The sequence below is a fragment of the Lepidochelys kempii genome, chromosome 13 (genome assembly GCF_965140265.1).
Source record: "Lepidochelys kempii isolate rLepKem1 chromosome 13, rLepKem1.hap2, whole genome shotgun sequence".
In the NCBI taxonomy this organism is placed as follows: domain Eukaryota; kingdom Metazoa; phylum Chordata; order Testudines; family Cheloniidae; genus Lepidochelys; species Lepidochelys kempii.
In genome coordinates, this window is record NC_133268.1 from 3,713,554 (window position 1) to 3,730,910 (window position 17,357).

The 17,357-nt window shown below is 44.8% G+C and overlaps 1 protein-coding gene across 1 annotated transcript in view; it reads right to left on the reverse strand.

Moving 5' to 3' along the window:
- Positions 1-17,357, reverse strand: part of STMN3 (stathmin 3) — a 42,672-nt gene that overhangs the window by 8,317 nt on the left and 16,998 nt on the right. The window contains exons 3-4 of the mRNA XM_073308885.1: positions 2,063-2,158; positions 764-939 (exon numbers count right to left, since the gene is read on the reverse strand). Of these exons, the coding sequence (XP_073164986.1) occupies positions 764-939; positions 2,063-2,158 (272 nt within the window). The remainder of the gene's footprint in view (positions 1-763; positions 940-2,062; positions 2,159-17,357) is intronic.

Consider the following 17,357-nt stretch of genomic DNA (forward strand, 5'->3'; position numbering starts at 1 on the left):
ACATTTGCACCTGCATTTCAGGCAGGTAGATGTTAAACATCCCAAATTCTGTCTTTGCTGTGTGAGCAATACTGTTGGTGCAATTTGCAAGCTATGTAGAGACTCCTCTGGACATCTGTCCCTATATATTAAACTGCCTCTTCTCCTGCTCTTACCCACAAGTTTCTGTAGTGTCGTGGTTTGCCTCTTTTTATAGTTTCTCTAATTTTCCAATATTTTTCTCTATTAAGACTTTAAATTATGGTCATAAATGAAGTGCAAAAAGAGCATTGCCAGCTGTTAAAAAAGCAATGACATGGTGCAAAAGGCACTGATTCTAAGCTTTACTGGATGTGTGGCTTATATTTATATCTCCTATAGAGATAGCTAGTGATAGAGATTTTCATTCTGCAGCATCGGGTCACACATATAATTCTCTATGAAAATCTAAACCAGAGGACCACAGGATTCCATAGATCCACAGATTTTAAGGCCAGAAGGGACCAATGTGATCATCTGTTCTAACCTCCTGCATAACACAGGCCAGAGAATTTCATCCAGTGATTCCTACATCAAACCTAACAACTGGGGGTTGAACAAGAGTGTAACACACAGCACTATTACCAATCACAAGATGTGGCTCCTAAGTAAAATCAACGGTGTTGTTCACCCCCAGCACTGTATCTGTTTTTCTGTCCCCAATTATGAGTTGCGGTCACTTGGAGGGCTTGGTTAAAACATGATTGGTCATATAAGTTAGCATTTCCCTAGAATATCCTGCTACCTTCCTCCTCTCCTCTGCAGCCTCCAGCCTCTTCTGCAGCTCCTCCAGGGACAGGTCCTTCTTCTTAGGGGGAGAAGAGAGGACTGGACTCTCCGGGGACAAGTCCGAAGGGGACTTCAGGATCACTTCAAAGCTCTGGCCAGATGCCCTTTTGTCCAGCTGCTTCACCTCCATGTCTATGACAGAAGAACAGAAGCACTTGATGGATTATAGGACACTTATGAAAGAGCTAATTTGATAAAGGCACCTTGCAGAAGCTGCTAAGTCAAGCCCTGAAGCTATGATCACCAAGTGAGACCTGGTTGTGATGAGATGCTTCTAAATGGGGTGTACTGTCACTTGAGTCTCTGCTGGAGAGTTTCAGAGAGGTGAGAATTTGAAGTCAATCATTAATTGCTGGTAAAAGGGACAATGACACTGTACAACCTAGAAGTAGGAGCATCATTGTCACATGTTATGGTGCAGACCAACAGTAGGCAGTGGTGGTCAGTAAGTAAAGGGGATTCGGGGATCCAGCTGAACCTGCAGGGGAATTTTGGGAGGCAGAATGGAATTACCCATGTTGGAATTTGGCCAGGACACCGGAATTAACTTCCCTGCTCTTATGAAAAGGACCACGAGGCCTTTGGTGACCACAGGAGGTCAATACATTCTATCTGAAAGATCCAGCAGCAGGATCTTTCTCTCTGCCCATTCAGGGGCTTTTCACAGGAATTGCATACAGAATTGTGTTGTGTAGCCAATGCAATTAATCTTACAGCCACAGAATAAGTACAGCATAGCTGATGGCAGCCACAGAAAGGCCATACTGCTGATAACATCAAGACTCATATCTCAGGATATGTAATGGTGCTGTTTAGTAACAGTCCTACTGTTTCTCGGTGTGTAAATATGGGTCACAGGTTAATAAACTATTCTAAGGAAAAAGAAAAAGGAGGACTTGTGGCACCTTAGAGACTAACCAATTTATTTGAGCATAAGCTTTCATGAGCTACAGCTCACTTTATCGGATGTAGCTCACGAAAGCTTACGCTCAATTAAATTTGTTAGTCTTTAAGGTGCCACAAGTCCTCCTTTTCTTTTTGCGGATACAGACTAACATGGCTGCTACTCTGAAACCTATTCTAAGGAACTGGACTAAAATACCATGCTCCAGTAATACAGAAAACTTGGATCAGGACATGAAAACGGTCTCTCTCCCTAGTCAGGAACCCAGCCTAATGTACTGAAGTCCTCCAAGATTTACAGAAGCTGCCTGCAGATTGGATCTACAAGAGATTCTGTGCGTATGTCATTTACCTCCATACTGGTAGATGGTATTGGGGTGCGGCTGAGTGTGGAAACAGGAGCAGATCAGTGAGAGCAAGGACAGCTCCTTCATTTTCTCCTTGTAGGCTGAAAAGAAACAAACAGCAATGAGTGGAGAGGTCTACTGGCAGTCTCATGTCTTTCTCAGGGGGAAGGAAGCAGAGGGATACACAGAGACTCATTTGTCACTATTGGACTCTCTGAAGGCCTTTCCAAATAGTCAGATACTGAGATACTGTATCGGTGATTCCCACATCCACTGCGGTACAGTAAGCTACACAGTGAGATGCCTTAAATGTGTTTTACCATCTTTGCAGCTCTGAATCACCCAGGAGGAATCTTCCCCCCAGTTGCAAGAAAGGCAGGTTGGGAGCTGGTGAATTTCAGCACTTATAAATAACTACACAGTGAAGGCTGCCCAGATACCTCCCCTAAACAGTTCCAAACTCAGTAATTAAGAATGACATTTAAAAAGCAAACCCTGCAGCCTGTGGAGAGGATCCCCTCCATTTTATGATCCTGCATTTCTGATGTCAATCAGTAATTTACAATGAAAAGAAGAGATAAGGCCAGGTTTGTTGGGAACCAAGGTAAATTTGGGGGAAGGAGGGATAGCTCAGTGGTTTGAGCGTTGGCCTGCTAAACCCAGAGTTGTGAGCTCAGTCCTTGATGGGGCCCATTTAGGGATCTGGGGCAAAAACTGGGGATTGGTCCTGCTTTGAGCAGGGGGTTGCACTAGATGACCTCCTGAGGTCTCCTCCAACCCTGATATTCAATGAAGCACTACTGACAACTGGACCAATGATGCATGTAAATGGCTTTTAACTGTAGCTTGCAGGGTGAATGAAACTGATCACAAACCTGGCTCTCGCTGTGTCCTGAAGCCACAGCCCAAGGACAGAGCTCTGGGCTCAGGGCGACAGAGACTGAGTGATGCTAAGGGTTGCCTGGATGGTAATTTGATGATGTAAAGGGGGTTGCTATGAGTTAACTGGGTAACGTTGAGGACGAAACTCACCACACCAAGGGGTGCTACTGTGCCTCTGACCTTCTAGCTGGGATAAGCAGGATTGTCAATGACCCTAAGTTTTGCAAGATAAGAATTGTCCACTGAACCCCCATCCTGCCACTCTGCATCTTTGTGGCAGGTCTACCTGTCACATGGGTCAGGACAGTCCCAGGAAAAGGACTCCTGCTGGAGGCACTGACTCACAAAAAAAAGAATGCCGATTCAGCACACTGTGAAGCCAAGAGCCCGGGAGGGTGGCAGGCCCACAGTGGAGATCCCTGCACCTCTGACTTTCCAGTGCAGCAGCATCTCTAGTGCAGATCTTTATCTCAGCACTAGATTAGAGAGAATTTAAATGGATCTGGTCATTGTCCTAGGACCTCCCCTCCGCCCTTTTCAGGGAAGGTTGCTTCTGGTCTGCAATGATGGTAAAACCTGCCTGTTTCTCCCTCCTCCCAACTGTCTGTGAACGAGACTGGGATACACAATCCCTTCTGGCTCAGCCCCAGGGCTGCTGCTAGCGTGGGCTTCGCTCGCCATTGTTGCGACAGCAGGTTGCAGCTGCAGCAGTCCTCGGTGGCACTGAGCACACTAAGCTGCTGCCCTAATCAGAACAAAACAGGCCCAGTCTGCAGAGTCTACTTTCCCAGCATAGCAGGCACCCATGTTCTCTGAGGTTAACCCATTCCTCCCCTGTACACAGAGGCGCTCTTGGAATGAACCAAACTACTCAACACTTCTACGTGCCCTTTCCCTCAGTAGGAGTTAATTAACCTTCACTGCACCATGGCCAGATGAGGAAGTATTGTCTCCATTTTACAGCTGGGGAAACTGCTATATTTCAGTTGCCAAAGTTTTGACAGCAAGTCAGTGGCACAGTTAAGGATAGGACCTAGGAATCTTGACTCATAGCCCCTCCCGTGCCCCCTAGACTCCGCTGCTAGTGGTCAAATCATCAGGGGCGTAGTGGGAAGAACACATAGACTGATGGAGACAAAGAACACATGAGTTGTTGGGAGCCAAAATGTCACAGCTGTCTGGGGTTCGATTTTATTAACAAAAAGGAGAATTATACAAACCCCAGCGCAAAGCTTCTCCCCAGGAGTGGCTGTTCCTAGGGTCCTGCCATCAGGACCAGCGTGCCCCAGCCTCTGGTCTCCCCCGCAGTGGGCTACTCCCACCTTGCTTGTATGCAGGATACAAAGGAGCCACAATGACCTCAGTGAGTCAGCTGTGATGAACCAGCCGCTCTCTGCAGGGCTAACAGTAGAATGCCACTGCTGACCTACACTTCAGGCCTCCTCAAAGTACCAAGTGCGAGGGCATCTCCTACAGAAATGCTCATTCCCGTCATAGTCTGCTATGTAACCTTTAGGCTAGGAAGAGGAAGAGGCTCATGGAAGAGGCTCATTAGAGATTTGCCCAGAAGAGATTTTAGAGGAGCTGCAAAGCTAAGGCACTCATTTTCCAACACTGTCATGCTGTTTACCATGTCCCCTCCTGGACACCTCACTTCCCAGCCTCCCAACTTGATCCCTCATCTTCCCCCTGGCAACAAGCATTTGGAAAGGTGACAGTAGGAAGGACATAAGAGAAACATACTCTCATCTCAGTGCCATGTGATTCTTTTGTACTTGTGTTGTTTACCTCCTTTCCCTGGCTGCAGGACTTCATATTTATCAGCAGCAACTCTGCCTTTGCTACGCCACAGCCCCCACTGCTCAAATTTCTCCTGGTCACTTTACAACCCCTTCCAGTTCTAATACCAAACACGAGGCTGATTGTGTTTAAATTTACACCAGAAAAGACCAACTTGCTGCAGCAATGCAAGGTGCAAAGAGGGGCAGGTGGTTGTTGTTTTAATTTAGCTAATCAAAAAAGCTTTTGGAAATCCTATGAGAGCCCTGTGCTGGGCTAGAGCCAGCAGCAAGCATCACTGCTTGGCGACTGATGGATGCTTCACCATTATGACCAAGGCAGCTTTGTGAACCGCCCAAGAGCTCAGAACCACTGAGCTGAGGAGCTGTTCTATTTCCTACCAGGTGTGCAACTGTAACCGCACATGGCTAGCAGGTGACACCAGGAGAAAGACAGTATGTGCCTGAAAGAAAAAATATATATAGCAAGTAAGTTCTTATTTCAATCTTCCCTTTCCTGCAAAGGAAGCTTGTTCTTTCAAGGTACACCTTGTCATTTTGGTCAATCTGGGCTCTCTGTAGCTGGGGAAAGCAGAGGATTTGGACCTGTCTCCATGGACATTTTGGATTTTCTGTCCCCTGAAGATGCAGGCCTAGTGTCTTGGTGAGGAATGATTCTTGTTGCTCTAATGCACAGGTTTAGCATGTTCCTCCCGAAACTAGGCCTAGGAAGAAGTTTTCCCATGAGCATTTTAGCAGGGATCTTTTCCTCCTTTTTCTGGCAGATTGAGCAAGGATCTTCCAGGAGGATCAAGTGTGTCAGTCTCTTATGATTGCAGGGGGTCCAGCACTGCTAAATCTTTGGCCTTTCCCATCTCTTCCTTTTGGAGAAAGCCCACCTCACCCTTTTTGGCAGACGGAGCAAGGATTTTACATGGGGATTAGGAAAGGTGGGTCCGTTTCTTGTGATTTCAAGGGTCTGGCCAGGACACTGAGACCTGTGGACTTTTGCTGGCAGATGCTACGGTGTAATTTGGGCATACGTGTTGAGTATTTTGTTATAAGTAGGTTTCAAACCATTCCAGGGCATACTGTTTCAGCAGCCATTCAGTGTCACAGTATTGCCATGGTGTGGCTGTTATACCTTAGTGCTGCCAATGAACCCAAAAGGAGCACCCACTGGGCTATGGTAAAAGAACTTATCACTGTAACAGAAACAAACCAGACCATGAGGCCTTTACTTTGACATCTACCTCGGGAGCTCCGTGTGATAGAGAGGAATTAAACAGAGAGCCCTGGTGCATGGCACACTGATTCCACTGGCTGGTAACTCTCATTTTCTTGTGTTAGGTTATCTGAGCTTTACTCTGTCTCCACAGAGTCAGTTTCCTGGTCTCCCTTCAGACTCTTGCAAGATACAGCTTCTTCCTTTCAGCAGTTCTGACCCAGTGTTCACCAGCTGCACCCATTCCATTTGGAGCTTTCCTTCCCTACTCCCTTCCGCAAATTGGCTCTTTCTGTCAATTACAATGAAAAGGAGCAAGAGGACAAAAGGACACTGGTTAATCGAGCTGCTGCCAGCAGCGTAATGAGCTGGGAAAGTGGTGTGTGAACATCTCCTGGCACTTGAGACTCTGCAGCTCCATCCCGGCGCCAGCTACCAGAGGCAATTAACAGAATCCAGACACACAGGTTGGGGGAGGGGAGCAGGAGGCTTTTAGCTTCGGAGGGCTCAGCAAGTGTGTGTATGGGGGGCGGAGGGGGGGGGGAGCCACAAGGGAAAAAATCCGAGGAGCTATGACCTGTGGTTTGTCTCTTGCTACAAAACAAAGCACAGGTCAAGCTCTTCTGCTAGAATAATATCTTGCAACAAAGCAGTATGGTGAAAACAATGGGATTATAAAGGGGAAGTGGTGAAAATCCCTCTGTTCTTAGAGGCATTTTCTCCTTGCTATATGGGTGCCAAATCAATATGCTCTAAGGCCATATCTATACTATGAGCCAGGGGGCGTGATTCCCAGCTCGCATACGCATAGTTGTACTAGCCTGATGAGGACTAGCACCTGTATAAATCGTAGTATAGCTGTGTAGCATGGGCATTGGCAGGTTAGGTGTGCTGAGCAGAAACCCGCCTGAACCCATGGGTTTGTACTCAGCATGGCTAAGCCATGCCGCTGCTTCCCAGGCTACCGTGGCTACCCTACTCTGTATACTTGCAGTAGGTCTCATCGAGCTGCCCCGAGTCCGTGTATGCGGGCTGCGAATCACACCCCAGCATAGACGTAGCCTTGTTTAGTTACTCCAATCTGCCTGCTGGAGGAGGCGAAAGAGCGTAGTGGGATAGATGTGACTGGAAAGTGGAGCTGTCCGTTCAGCACCACCCACCAGCTATGGCTGGCCACCCTCTGAATGAGACAGGAACTGGAATGAATGCACTAGCTCAACTGGTTCCCTACACCCACAGCTTTTAACTGAACCCTAAAAAGGGGCAAACTTGGACAGGTTCAGCCCAGTAGGGCAGGATCTGGGACTGTCTCTGGAACCAGTAGGTGGGTCAGAAATAATCACTTGTGATCTAAAGGGGATGTTCAAAGTCCACTATATGGCTTACAGGCTGTCAGAGCAATACTCTACTCCTCTCTACAACCTTCTACCCAAGGCTCTCAAAGCCCTTTACAAACAGTAACTGAGCCTCACTTTGGAGTTGCGCAGGACTATCCCCATTCTACAGAAGTTTGAAACGCAGACATAGAAACAGTAAGTGACTTGTCCAAAGTCACACAAAGGTAGGAATAGAACAACAGAAGAGTCCTGACTCCCAGTTCTCTTCTCTAACCACTAGGTCACACTCCCATCCCAGAGCCACAAATAGAATGAAGGAGTCCTGATTTCCAGCCCCCATGTTCTAACCAGCAGAGCACACACAACACTTCATCTCTTGATGAGGAGATGAATGCATGGGGATCCAACAAACCTTTAACTCTCATGGCCTTGTGTTTGGTTATCTGAGCTTTACTCTGTCTCCACAAAGCCAATTTCCTGGTGTCCCCTCAGACTCTTGCACAATACAGTCTCTCCCTTTCAGCAGCAGTACCCATTCCATTTGGAGTTTCCTTCCCTGCTCTCCCTTCCACAAACTGGCCAACCCTGGCCTCCCAACTATTAGTCCCAGAGGCTGGAACAATTGCTTTCAGAGAATTCTGACAGCCCGGAGGTGAAAAGACCTCAGGTGGGTAAGGGTACCACATGCTGACTGCTCGTTAACAGGGCAGAGAGAAAGGGGAGCTTAAGGCAACATAAGTAAGCCACATCCAAATGAGACTGACTAATGATTCCAATGATCTTTGGAATCGAGAATGGCCTTAGTGTAAAGTCCTGGACTGCTAGGAGTGGGGTAGCCCAGACCCCCCTCCTTGCCATGTGGCACATTGTAGAGGCAGCAGAAAGTCTAAGGAAAGTGCAGGAGGCCCAGAGCAGTGACTCACACAGGCTATCCTTCCCCAGATTTTCAATGGGATTAGAAACACCTGAAGTTTAAAATTGGGTTCTTGTTTAAATTCCATTTTAAGGAGCCCAGATTCTCAGTCAAGTGAATATTCCCTTATGGAACCTTTAAACTGATATAATTGCATCCACACTACAGGGAGTTGTACTTTTATTCCTCTAAGAATAAAGAATACATGTCCATAAAGGCAAGGCCAAGGTCTCCCAAAGCAGGAATATTTCTAATTCATATCTGTTCAGAAAGAACCTGTTTACATTTCCCAGGGGACCAAAAGACCAACAATTTTAAGTGCTAGCATAATGGAGTTACTAAACCGCATATTTTGATATAGCTGTATGCAAATTGGGACAGCAGTTGTGCACCTACTTATTTGCATGTACAAATCCCCCTTTTGTGCACATAAACATGAGATTTTGCGGGTATAATGGGCACATACATTTTTTCTGGACATGCCTATTGCACACACATTTGACAATTTGCTGATCAGGGTACTGTATAACAAGCATGCACATAGGATTGTGTTAGAATCAGATGGAGCTCTCCACTTAAGTCACCCATGTGTATTTTCCAGCTTCCATTAGGTTCTGAAGGAATGACAAGGTCAGCTGAGTTAGCATTGATATTATATATGTGTACAAATTAAGGCAAGATAGCTTCCAGCTCTTCACTTTAAATGCTTTTATAGATTTTAGGATCAGAAAGCCAATAACCGACTCAGAGAGGAGAAAATGCACACACACAAATTGCAGTTCCTTTGTTGTGCTGCATTATCTATACCTATCTATACAAAGTGGTAAACATTTTGTGAGCAGACAAGCCCTTACTCTTCTCTTGGTGTCCCCTCCATGTCCTTCGTCTTTGCTATGTTTCATTCTTATGTGACCTTCTAAACTCTCCTGCTCACATGCAGTGGGACTGAAAGATGTGGCGGGACAGTGGAACAGCTATTCCTGATATAAAGTTACTGCTCTCCAGCTCCTACTTCCTTTTTTTACAACAGCATCACATTGCTGATTCATGTTGAGGCTGTGATCCATCACAACTCCCAGATCCTTCTCAGCAGTGCTGCTGCCAAGCCAGTTATCCCCCATTTTGTATTTGTGCATTTGATTTTTGAGGTTGCCTTAACAGAGGCATAGCATGCAAGTCATGGGAGGTGACAGTACCGCTCTACTTGGCACTGGTTAGGCCTCAGCCGGAGTACCATGTCCAATTTTGGTCACCAATGTATGGAAAGGAGATAGAGAAACTGGAAAGGATTCAGAGGCTAGTGACAAAGATGATCAAAGGGATGGAATCCAGTCCATATGAGCAAAGGCTGAAGGAACTGGGTATGTTTAGTTGGGAAAAAAGAGGAGATTATGGGGGGACATGATAGCAGTCTTCAAATACTTGAAAGGCTGCCAGAAAAAGATGGAGAAAAGTTGTCTTGCCCTCTGTGGCAAGAGAGAACAAGAGGCAGTGGGTTCAAACTACAGCACAGCAGATTTAGATTAAATCTCAGGAAAAGCTTTCTAACTATATGAGCAGTAGGCCTATGGAACAGATGTTGGGAAGGTTGTGGAAGCCCCTTTACTGGAGATTTTCAAAAGGAGGCTGGGTAGCCATCTGTCTTGGATGGTTCAGACACAACAAATTCTGCATCTTGTGGTCCCTTCTAACCCTATGATTCTATGGCCAGTCACCCCTTGGCCCCCAAACTAGTTTGTTTTTCCCCTTCCCCTATCTTCCTTCTCTCTGCCTTGGGTGTGTGTTTTTTTTGTTTTTTTTTTAACAAATGTGAGCACTTCAGGGAAGGGATCAGGCCTTCTATTATGTTTGGAGAGGGCCTAGCACATTTTGGACTGTACAAAAAATAAGAAAATTAATAAATAATAATTGTTGTTCTCTTATAGGTGCTGGGACTTGATCTCCCGCTCCACCTGTATTAGATGTAGGCTGGTGTCAAATTTCTTTCTCATTCACTCACACACAAACTCAATTCAGATAAATAGCTCAGTCTTCACAAACTGTTATTGCAGCCAAGGGAATGAACAATACAGCCAGGAATATGTAGCTCTCAATCCTAAAAAAGGAATGGGAATCCAGTAGTCCGCAGCTCACTTAAATGGTCTCCACTGTGTGATCAAATTTCTGGAGTGAACCCCTTCATACAGGTAGCACCATTATTCAGTGTCAGGCGTTTTTGGAATATGTATTTATCAGTGGTTTTCAGGCTTTTTTCATTTGCGGACCCCCAAAAAATTTCAAATGGAGGTGCAGACCCCTTTGGAAATCTTAGACATATTCTGTGGACCCCAGGGGTCCGCAGACCACAGGCTGACAACCACTGGTATACATGATATCATGATACTTCTCCATTAGTCAGCTGGGGAAGAATTTACTATTCACCGAACTAAAAGGAAACTGCCTCTCAGCCACCACTTAGGATACCATGTCCATAGAAGGCAAAGCCAAGGTCTCCAGGAGCAGGAATATTTCTAATTCACAGCTGCTTCAGAAAGAACCTGCTTACAATATCCAGGAGACTAAAAGGCCAACACTTTCAAATGCTAGTGTACTCCTTTTCTTTTTGCGAATACAGACTAAGATGGCTGTTACTCTGAAATGCTAGTGTAATGAGGGTTATACAAGAAACCTCACATTTTGATATAGCTATACGCAAACTGGGCAGGCAACTGTGCACCTACTTATTTGAATGTACAAATTCCCCTTTTGTGCACATAAATGTGGGGGTTTGTGGGTCTAAAGGGCACATACGTATTTTGTGGATACACCCATTGCACCCACATTTGACAGTTCGCTGGTCAGGGTACTGTATAACAGGCTTGTTATTTAAAATAGGATTGTGTGATTATACGAGCACATTTTTACACATTTTTAAAATAGCGGATAGAAGCAGGTGGAGTGCTCCAATTAGTCACCCGTTTGCATTTTCCTGCTTCCATTAGGTTTTGAAGGAACAACAAAGTCAGCTGAGTTAGCACTGATATTATGTATGTGTATAAATTAAGGCAGAAAGGCTTCCAACTGTTCACTTTAAATAGTTTTTATAGCTTTAAGGATCAGAAAGCCAATAACCCACACAGAGAGCAGAAAATACACACACATGCAAATAGCAGCTCTTTTGGGACCTCATGCAAGAGCCTCACTCTGAGTCTTGGTGAGATTGGAAATGTCATGGAGGTGGCACCCATGGGTCTTACTCTGACTAAAATGGAAGACGTTATTACAAACAGTAGTTTGTAGATGCCCATCCAAGGCAGAAATAGCCAACATTTTCCTTTTCCTTTAGGCAGACAGCTGCAATACAAGACTATGCAAGTAGTTCATTAAACCTGGCTATAAATTTCATCGCTAAGCAGTAGAATGTTTTTGCTTCACACATATCACTGGGGTGATCCATTGCGAATGGCTGAGTTTTGCAAATTAGTAAGTGAGCAAACACAATGTAAAAGCCACAGAAAACGCATCACAAAATGAAGAGCCTGATCTCACAAAGTGCTGGGCATCCTTATGTCCCATTGCCTTCAGAGAACAACGCCCTCACAGCCTTTTCAGGCCACAAACTTACCACAAAAAGTGTGCAGTTGGTCTCTGAGCTCCTGTGGATATAGGCAATTAAGTTATGCTCTGATTCTGCTCCGTTCATATTTCTTTACATTACTGGCACAACCCTTTGACAGACCCCTTGTGCAAACCTGAATGTGCACCGGGCACGTTGCATGAACAAAATGACTCTCTCTCTCTCTATTGTATTTTGAGTGAAGTAAACAAGCATGGAAGAGGAGTTAACTGGATTCTCATTCAAACAGAGCTGCTAAGAAGGTCAGAAGAGCCACCACCTTGCTTTCTCTCAACTGACTCACCCCAGAACTCCCCCAGTGTACTCTAGTATGATTGCTGGGTACTCACTCCTGCTCTTTGCCATTAATATTAGCTCCAACACTCACACATTTTAAAATATTTCTGTCACAAAATCAATCCCTGGGGATCCTACTCTAGCCAGCCCTTGCCCCACTTTTACATAGTAAACAGAGACTAAAACGGATTCTCTGGGGAGATCCACAACAAATACATAACTGGGATTCACCCAAACAGCTATTGTCCTATCCCAAAGCCTTTGGTATGTATAGGAAATAGTAGAGGTAGCATGTTACAGTGTACAAATATGCTGGGCTTGGATGCAGAAGACCATGGTTCTATTCCTAGCTCTGTCACTAATCTTCCGTGTGAACTTGGGTAAATCACTTTGCCTTCATGTGCTTCTATTTCCCTTCAATTTTACTATTCAATTAAATATATAAGTTCTTCTACTGATCTCTTCACCATAGTATCTGAGAGTTATAAGTGCGTTAAGCAATATGACTGTCTATCAAGTGTTTGTTCTCTCATCCTCTCTCTAAGGGCCGAAGTGTGTGCAGGGGATAGGAGTGTTTTGTTTTGGAATTTATATATATACACACACATACATGTTGCTATATCTTTGTTAGAGAAGGCAGGTCAAAGAAATGCACCTTGCACTTAGAGCAGATGGGGGTGAGGTTTGTGACAGTCCTTACTTCCTGAGGAAGTTCATTCCACAGTCTTGGGCCAGCCGCCAAGAAAGCTCTGTCTCATGCACATATGTGCTTTACCCTTTTGTACACAGTTCATACTGCTAGAGGAGTGCGGTTGTCACTCATGGTCTTCATCCTCATGTAGCTATTCAATGTCCTGGGTCCAGGGTGTCTTGAAGGTAAGGACCAAGACACTGAACTTGGGAAGCCAGTGTAGGATGTGAAGGACAGGTGTGACGTGCTCAAGGTAGCCAGTGTTGCCAAGGAGAAATGCTGCAGCATTCTATACCAGCTGGAGTTTCCAAGCTCTGAAGACTTCATGCCTAGGTATACAGCATTGCAATAGTCCAGCGAAGAAGTGACAAAGGCACGAATAACTGAGATTAGCACATCATCTGCCAGGATGGGACAGACTCTCTTAGCCCACTGGAAATGACAGAAAGCATTACTTGCGGATGCTGCTATGCTAGAGCTTAGTGTCCGTGAGGAATCCAGGAGCACTCCTAAGCTACAGACTGAGATGACCAGTTATGAGCGTGTACCTTCAACCAAACGAGACTGCATCATGGATGCAAACTCTTCAAAGGGCTTTCCTCTCCCCGCCAGCATCACCTGTTTTGCTTGGGTTCAGTTTCAAGCAGCTGTTCTTCATCCGTGAGCTGATCTCATTCAAACACTGGGCCATCTTGATGGTAGTGGTATGGTTGTATATGGTGAAGGAAAGCTAGAGCTGTATGTCATCTGCATACTCCTGGCACCTGAGTCCTTGTCATCTGATCAGTTCATCTAGTGGCTGCATGTAGACACCCTTTGTATGTCATAGAATCATAGAATATCAGGGTTGGAAGGGACCCCAGAAGGTCATCTAGTCCAACCCCCTGCTCAAAGCAGGACCAATTCCCAGTTAAATCATCCCAGCCAGGGCTTTGTCAAGCCTGACCTTAAAAACCTCTAAGGAAGGAGATTCTACCACCTCCCTAGGTAACGCATTCCAGTGTTTCACCACCCTCTTAGTGAAAAAGTTTTTCCTAATATCCAATCTAAACCTCCCCCACTGCAACTTGAGACCATTACTCCTCGTTCTGTCATCTGCTACCATTGAGAACAGTCTAGAGCCATCCTCTTTGGAACCCCCTTTCAGGTAGTTGAAAGCAGCTATCAAATCCCCCCTCATTCTTCTCTTCTGCAGGCTAAACAATCCCAGCTCCCTCAGCCTCTCCTCATAACTCATGTGTTCCAGTCCCCTAATCATTTTTGTTGCCCTTCGCTGGACTCTCTCCAATTTATCCACATCCTTCTTGAAGTGTGGGGCCCAAAACTGGACACAGTACTCCAGATGAGGCCTCACCAATGTCGAATAGAGGGGAACGATCACGTCCCTCGATCTGCTCGCTATGCCCCTACTTATACATCCCAAAATGCCATTGGCCTTCTTGGCAACAAGGGCACACTGCTGACTCATATCCAGCTTCTCGTCCACTGTCACCCCTAGGTCCTTTTCTGCAGAACTGCTGCCTAGCCATTCGGTCCCTAGTCTGTAGCTGTGCATTGGGTTCTTCCGTCCTAAGTGCAGGACCCTGCACTTATCCTTATTGAACCTCATCAGATTCCTTTTGGCCCAATCTTCCAATTGGTCTAGGTCCTTCTGTATCCTATCCCTCCCCTCCAGCGTATCTACCACTCCTCCCAGTTTAGTATCATCCGCAAATTTGCTGAGAGTGCAATCCACACCATCTTCCAGATCATTTATGAAGATATTGAATAAAACCGGCCCCAGGACCGACCCTTGGGGCACTCCACTTGATACCGGCTGCCAACTAGACATGGAGCCATTGATCACTACCCGTTGAGCCCGACAATTTAGCCAGCTTTCTACCCACCTTATAGTGCATTCATCCAGCCCATACTTCCTTAACTTGCTGACAAGAATACTATGGGAGACCGTGTCAAAAGCTTTGCTAAAGTCAAGAAACAATACATCCACTGCTTTCCCTTCATCCACAGAACCAGTAATCTCATCATAAAAGGCGATTAGATTAGTCAGATGTCTAATCTCTTTAGACCGTAAACTCTTTGGGGCAGGGTCTCTCTCAATATAAATTTGTTCAGCGCCCAGCACAGGGGCTTCTAAGTGCTACTGCAATATAATTAATACTATTTATCCTCTCACATTCATTTTTCTTACTTCTTCCTCTCTATCTGCAAAAGAAGGATAGTATTTACCTACCACTGCCCCCAGGATTAGTGTATGCAGCCAAATACTTTAGAAATGCTAAATATTTTATCACCCTTTCCCCAGAGGGAGAAGCACATGCACTGGAGTGTCTTGTTTTGGTAGGGTCTTTTGGGTGTGTTTGTTTTATAAATATGTGTTGCTATGTATTTATGGTAAAAAAAAGTTACGTTATGATACACCCGGTGTAGTTACGATACCTTTAGGAATTACCAACATTTACTACTGGAGGGGAATCTCCTTATAATCCCTTTATTTTCTCCCCCATTTGTTTCTTCTCCATGTTAAACTTGGACTCTCTATATTAGTGGCCCTCCTTCCTATTGAAGCACACCCTTATTACAGCAGTTGGGGGATAAAGGAGGGGCAAAGTAGCAGAGATCAACTCAATTCCACTTATTGAGCAACCAGAGGTTCTAGTGATGGGTTCTACTGATGGGTTCATGGGTGGGAGTGGGGGTGGAACAGAGACAATGCTCCTTCTCCCTTTCAGCAGTCAGAGAGGAGATGCTTCAAATTTATAAAACTCCTATTTGCTGCAGGCTGATACAAATGACAGAGCCACCAAGAAGAATCCAAGGACAGTATTTTGGTGGGTATCTCAACACCTTCTTCTTGGCTAGAAGATGGGAGATTAGTGGGGATTGGATTTCCTTGTAGGTGTTGCACCTGGACAATGGGGTGCCCCATCTTTCATATATTAGTCAATTTAGTTCTCTGGCTATTGGGATGTCTGGTAAAATTAGACTGTAACCCTTAAGGGCAGGGATTGTCTTTTTGTTATCCAGCAAATGGGACTGGGGTCTCTGGGCACTACATCAATACAAGTTAAAGAAATAATAGTAATAAATAAATGTTATAGACCTATGTAATAAATCTAAGTCATGTGAATTCAGACAGTTAATAAATGGATGAAATAGAGATTGAATATTTATGGTATAACTGATAACAAGGTCAAAGCAAGGTTATTACAAGAAATTGACTTGACTTTGCAAAGAAAAGCTGGGCTAATGAAAATGGTGTTTTCCAAAGAGAGTGTTGACAAACAGTGAAAGAACAAAAGTGCTTCCAGTTAAAAGTGCAGACTAATGCATAAACACAGAATAAAAAAGGGTAAACAACCTGCAGAAACCAGGAACCAGCTGCCCAGGTTATGTAAACTGACATAGCTCCATTTTAGACAATGGAACTGCATTAGTTTACACCACCTGAGGACCTGACTCCAGATTTGTTTGACAGAAAGGTTTACAGCACAAAGAGTGCCGTGTCATGAATGCAATAAAAGCAACCATTCTGCAGAAATGTGCTGCTTTCCGCACAGACTATAAGGAAATCCAGAATGCAAAAATACATTCATGAATATAAACACAAGGACAAAGCTTTGATGGAGATGATGATGCAGAAACAGAGTTCGTTGTTGGGTCTCTCAAGACATTTATAAAGCAAGGTTCTGTAACAAATTGACAATGATCTTGGAAATCAAAAAGTTGATTTTAAAATCGATACTGGGACATCATGCCATAATATCACAGATCATGAGATCAGAAATGTTAAATATAATGCACAGTGCCAATCTGTGCATTGAGAAGTGTAAGAATAGAGTCTGAGATATCCTTTTCTGTACAGGTTTGAATACTGTCATATAAGATAATGGTCACATCTTCAGCTGCCAATCTAGCTCCTTTGCATTGCTTCTGTGGCACCTATGCCAGAAAGCAGCCTTAATAGGGAAGCTGGGGATTCCCCGTGCATAGGGAAATTCACAAATCACAAGCCAGCACAGCCTCACGGCTTCCCCAGCCACACCCAGAATTTAAACACAACTAGTTTAAAACGACCTTCACTTCCCTCTCGTCCCCTCTCAGGTGCACCAGGCACACCTGCAGCTCTGGCCTAACAGGTGAAATCCACAGGAAATAGAATGCAAAAGAACTAGTGAAAGCACTTGAGATTCCTGATCAGCTCATAGGCCAAGGCTGACACAGATCTGTTTGAATTAAACAGGACAGATAATCTGTATTAATGGACTACTACTACATCGTGTTCTAAAGTGAGCTGTTGCACAACACAACAAGTAGCAATGCAACAACCCCTGGTCAATGGCAGTTTGCTCACCTTGAGATTTCGTATGAGGTAATAACAAATAATGATCCACAGCTAATGAGTATCTTATTTAGGCCATTCTCTTTCATATATGAATTCAAGAACTCCACACCAAACCCTCATTATGCACAGCCAAGTGGCTAGCAGAAAAAAAACAGTGAAAATAGCAAATAAAAGCCCTGGTGAATGCAAGGGATCCATATTTAGTATGGTTAGAATACTGCAACACAACTTGCAATG